The sequence below is a fragment of the Hibiscus syriacus genome, unplaced genomic scaffold, assembly GCF_006381635.1.
Source record: "Hibiscus syriacus cultivar Baekdansim isolate YM2019G1 unplaced genomic scaffold, ASM638163v2 tig00110331_pilon, whole genome shotgun sequence".
Taxonomy (NCBI): Eukaryota; Viridiplantae; Streptophyta; class Magnoliopsida; order Malvales; family Malvaceae; genus Hibiscus; species Hibiscus syriacus.
In genome coordinates, this window is record NW_024062687.1 from 1139788 (window position 1) to 1143574 (window position 3787).

The 3787-nt window shown below is 33.7% G+C and overlaps 1 protein-coding gene across 1 annotated transcript; it reads left to right on the plus strand.

Annotated features, from left to right (window-relative positions):
• The first annotated feature begins 3307 nt into the window (after positions 1–3307).
• Positions 3308–3787, plus strand: LOC120119108 (protein SKIP34-like). The gene has a single exon (XM_039138994.1). The coding sequence runs from the start codon at positions 3360–3362 to the stop codon at positions 3630–3632; it is 273 nt and encodes a 90-aa protein (XP_038994925.1). The 5' UTR covers positions 3308–3359; the 3' UTR covers positions 3633–3787.

Here is a 3787-nt window from a genome sequence, read left to right on the forward strand (position 1 = left end):
TATTGGTGGACCTCCAACTGATGCTGAGTATTGGTTGGAGGATACATAGAGGATTAAGGACGAGATGGATATGAGGTCTGAATAGAAGTTAAAGAGAGCCCTAGCTGTAATACCCCAACCCGTACCCGACCCGAATACGAGTCCGAGGTGTCACATTGACTTTTCAAACTTTGACTCTTTTGAAAAACAGAGAAATTTAAAACTTTGTTTAAAGCAAAATACGTTAATTTACATAAAAATGACCACAAAATACAAACTCCATCAGAGTACTCGTAATTAACGACTTATTACATGCCAACACTCTATACACACCAAAATACATACTTTGTCGATTACTTCTGATATGATCTTCTAGTAATAATACTGTCCTGACCACTTCTATTCTTGCTCTTTTCGTTTCTTGGTACCTACGTGTAAATCACTTACACGCTAAGTCATAGACTTAGTGAGGCAATAAATAAACATTTAACAACCAATTCATGAATATGCATTCTTATCATTGGATCATGACATTTCAACATGCATGTATCTATTACACGATAACATATATAAGCATGTCATGCACATGTAAAACTTACCTTCTTGTGCCACTTTCACTTTAATTTATATTTCAATTGTATTTCCCATGTATATTATTGAGAATAGACGTATACGAGTACACTGAGGTTGTGCACACATATGCTGTCACCATAGCTCGTATAAATGTCCCGAAGGACCTATCATCTCGAAGGATGTCATCTGTGTCCCGAAGGACCTGTCATCCTGAAGGATGTAATCCGTGTCCCGAAGGACCTATTATATGTCTTATAGGACATATGTAACCCTCGACTCTTGGCATGCCAACTATACCTATAACTCTCGTATCATATACTATGGGCATTTATTATGAATATGTTTCTCATCACTTGTTCTTTCTCTTCTATCACATACCACATGTATGTGTAGCCATGTATTTCATATCATATCACATGTATCACGTATTATATATTCATATGTCATTTCATATCATATCACATGTATCACATATTGCATATTCATATATCATTTCATATAGTCACATAGCTTATCTCATTTCACATTGGTCATGTCTCATAACATATATCACATATACATATTATGTAACATATATAATAACCTATACTCATTTCATGTATTCATGCACATATAAGAATCACCAATCAAATAACATTTTAGGAGTCAATTCTTACCATAGTAACTCCATCACTGACTCATCGCAAGCCAATGTTCGTTCAATAATATAAGTACAATTAAAATTGCACTCACCTTAGCCTTGTTTGATTTGAATCAATTCTAATCCCTTGATTATTCCAGAGCTTTTTTAGGCTCAATATCTACATAAATATATCATTTCAAAACAACTATCATAAGCCTAAACTTTAAACTTGATGTTAATAACTTAAACTGATTTAATGAATCAAATTCCATTTTTTCGTTTAGGGGGAATCGATACCCCCCCAGGGGGAATCTGTTCCCGGGGAATCGATACCCCCAAGGGGAATCTGTTCCCCCTGCACATACTGGAATTTTCGTCCAAGAGGGGGAATCGATTCCCTTAATAGGGTATCGGTTCCCTCTACCCAGAAATTGTATTTTAACCCCGAAAATCATCAATTCTTCACTTAAATCTTCTATTTTAAACCCCTATCATGTCATTAAACTCAATTATCATTACTTAAACCAACTTATATCCATGAAAATCATCTATAACTTCAAAATCCTATGCTTCATATGTAATTCAAGAATCATACTCAAATTTTAATACGTTCTAAATATAATTCTAACACTTCATATTCCTTAATTAGCATGATGACAATTCAAATTTAACTTCAAATTCAACTTATCAACTCTTTTCCATGATTTCATATAAAAACTCATTTTCTTAAATCTCTTATAACTTCTTCATCTTTTGATTATAAGACAACTTAAGCTTTCCTTAAGCTTAGTTATCATCTAATGATCCAAACCTAACCTTTAATTTAACAAATAATCAACAAATCAGAAAACCCTTACCTTATGCTCTGCACGTTGGAGAAGAAGAAGGTAAGAAGAAGAAGAGTTTTCTAAATACTCTCCCCCAACGTTTATCTCTTCATAAAGAGATAAAAATATCTTTCATGATAAATAACCATTTTGCCCCTTAATTCCTTTGATAATTACTAATAACTTTCAGGAAATATTTCTGAACAAATCATTAAACTATTCAAATATCCTACTTCAATCACCAAACTCTGAAGTTTTATACGTTAATCACTAACACGTATTTTGGGATGTTACACTAGCTATGCTGAAGAAAGAGATTTTTTGATGGTGACAATCGATTTCTGGTAGTATTCCGAGGAATTAGTTGACGTCAGATCTTTTCAAGGCACGCTTTTGGAGTCGCTACATCGGAGAGAAATACTTGCATGAGCGACGCCATGAGTTTCAGAATTTAGAACAGGGTGATATGTCTGTTATGGATTATGAGTATGAGTTTATCAGGTTGAGTCGCTATGCTACTAGGCTTGTTGATACTGAGTTGGACCGGTGCTTAATATTCGAGAATAGACTCAGGTATGAGATCAATAGTCGAGTTGCTACCCATCGGGAGAGGAATTTTGATGTCATGGTTGAGATATCCAAATATGTAAAAGTAAAGGTATATATGTGTGTGTTGTTTGTGTGTGTCAAATTATGCAACTAGTTTACCTATCACATATAAATTAAACTTTGTGTATAAATAAAGTGATCTTAATGATAAAGTAATTGTTGTTTTTCTTGAAAATCTTGAGTTCAAACATTATAAATGTCAGGGATATTAAATAATTGAGATTTATCTTTAAATAGATACTATCTCTACTTAATATTTATTCTAAATTTATTAAAAAATAAATTAAATTTTATAAATCTCATCTATAGTGTATGGCTGTTAATTTTATAATTTTCATCACTGAGTATATGCTTAAACTTTTAATATTTATTTATTTTTAATTAATAATTAAAATTTTTACGTAAAATATTACATATAAAAATTATATATTTCAATTTAAATATGTAATTTAAAAAATATTCAATAAATAATAATTTATTATTAATCATTACAGTGAACCATGAACAAACCATATTTGATGGATTGAGCTGGATTGACATTTGGCCCGTCAACCCGACCCATTACAAAAGGATTATAGTAATTTCATCGAACGGTCTAGATCAACGAGAAGAGACGTGCTGGAAACCTTTATCGCTTCCATTATCTCCGCTAAAACAATGGCTTCCATCATTTGGAACGACAAACGTTTCAAATTCCACATTAAAAAAATCCATTTTTTCTTATTGTTTTTTTTTTCACTTAAGAGAAAATGTGTTACGGTCAGCAACGACGATCTCTCTCACCGAACCGCCCTTCCCGCTATAACAATGCATTGGTGGTGGATACGCTACGTGTCCGGCTAGCCGAGACGGAGGCTCGGCTCGAGCGAGCCAGGGCTCGAGAGGCCGCACTCACTCGCCAGCTCGAAGAAATGAAGCGTTTCGTTTCCGTCATGGAGATCATCGAGTCTTACCTCAAACAACGGTTTCGCGAGCAACAAGAATACGTGGCGCGCTTCTTCTCTTCGCTTCCTGCTAAATAAAGAAGAGCTTTCCCTCGCCGACTTTTAACAAAATTTCTTTTTGATAATGTTTCCTTTTACAATATTTTGTTGTTTTTGCGTATGTGTTCTCGTATTTGATAGAAGGAATTACATTCAACTGATTTGAAAATGCGAAAGGCTCTGTTTCTTGCTCT

Bases quoted from the DNA above. Each gene is read 5' to 3' on its own strand.
- LOC120119108 (XM_039138994.1), top strand. From the start codon at position 3,360: ATGTGTTACGGTCAGCAACGACGATCTCTCTCACCGAACCGCCCTTCC.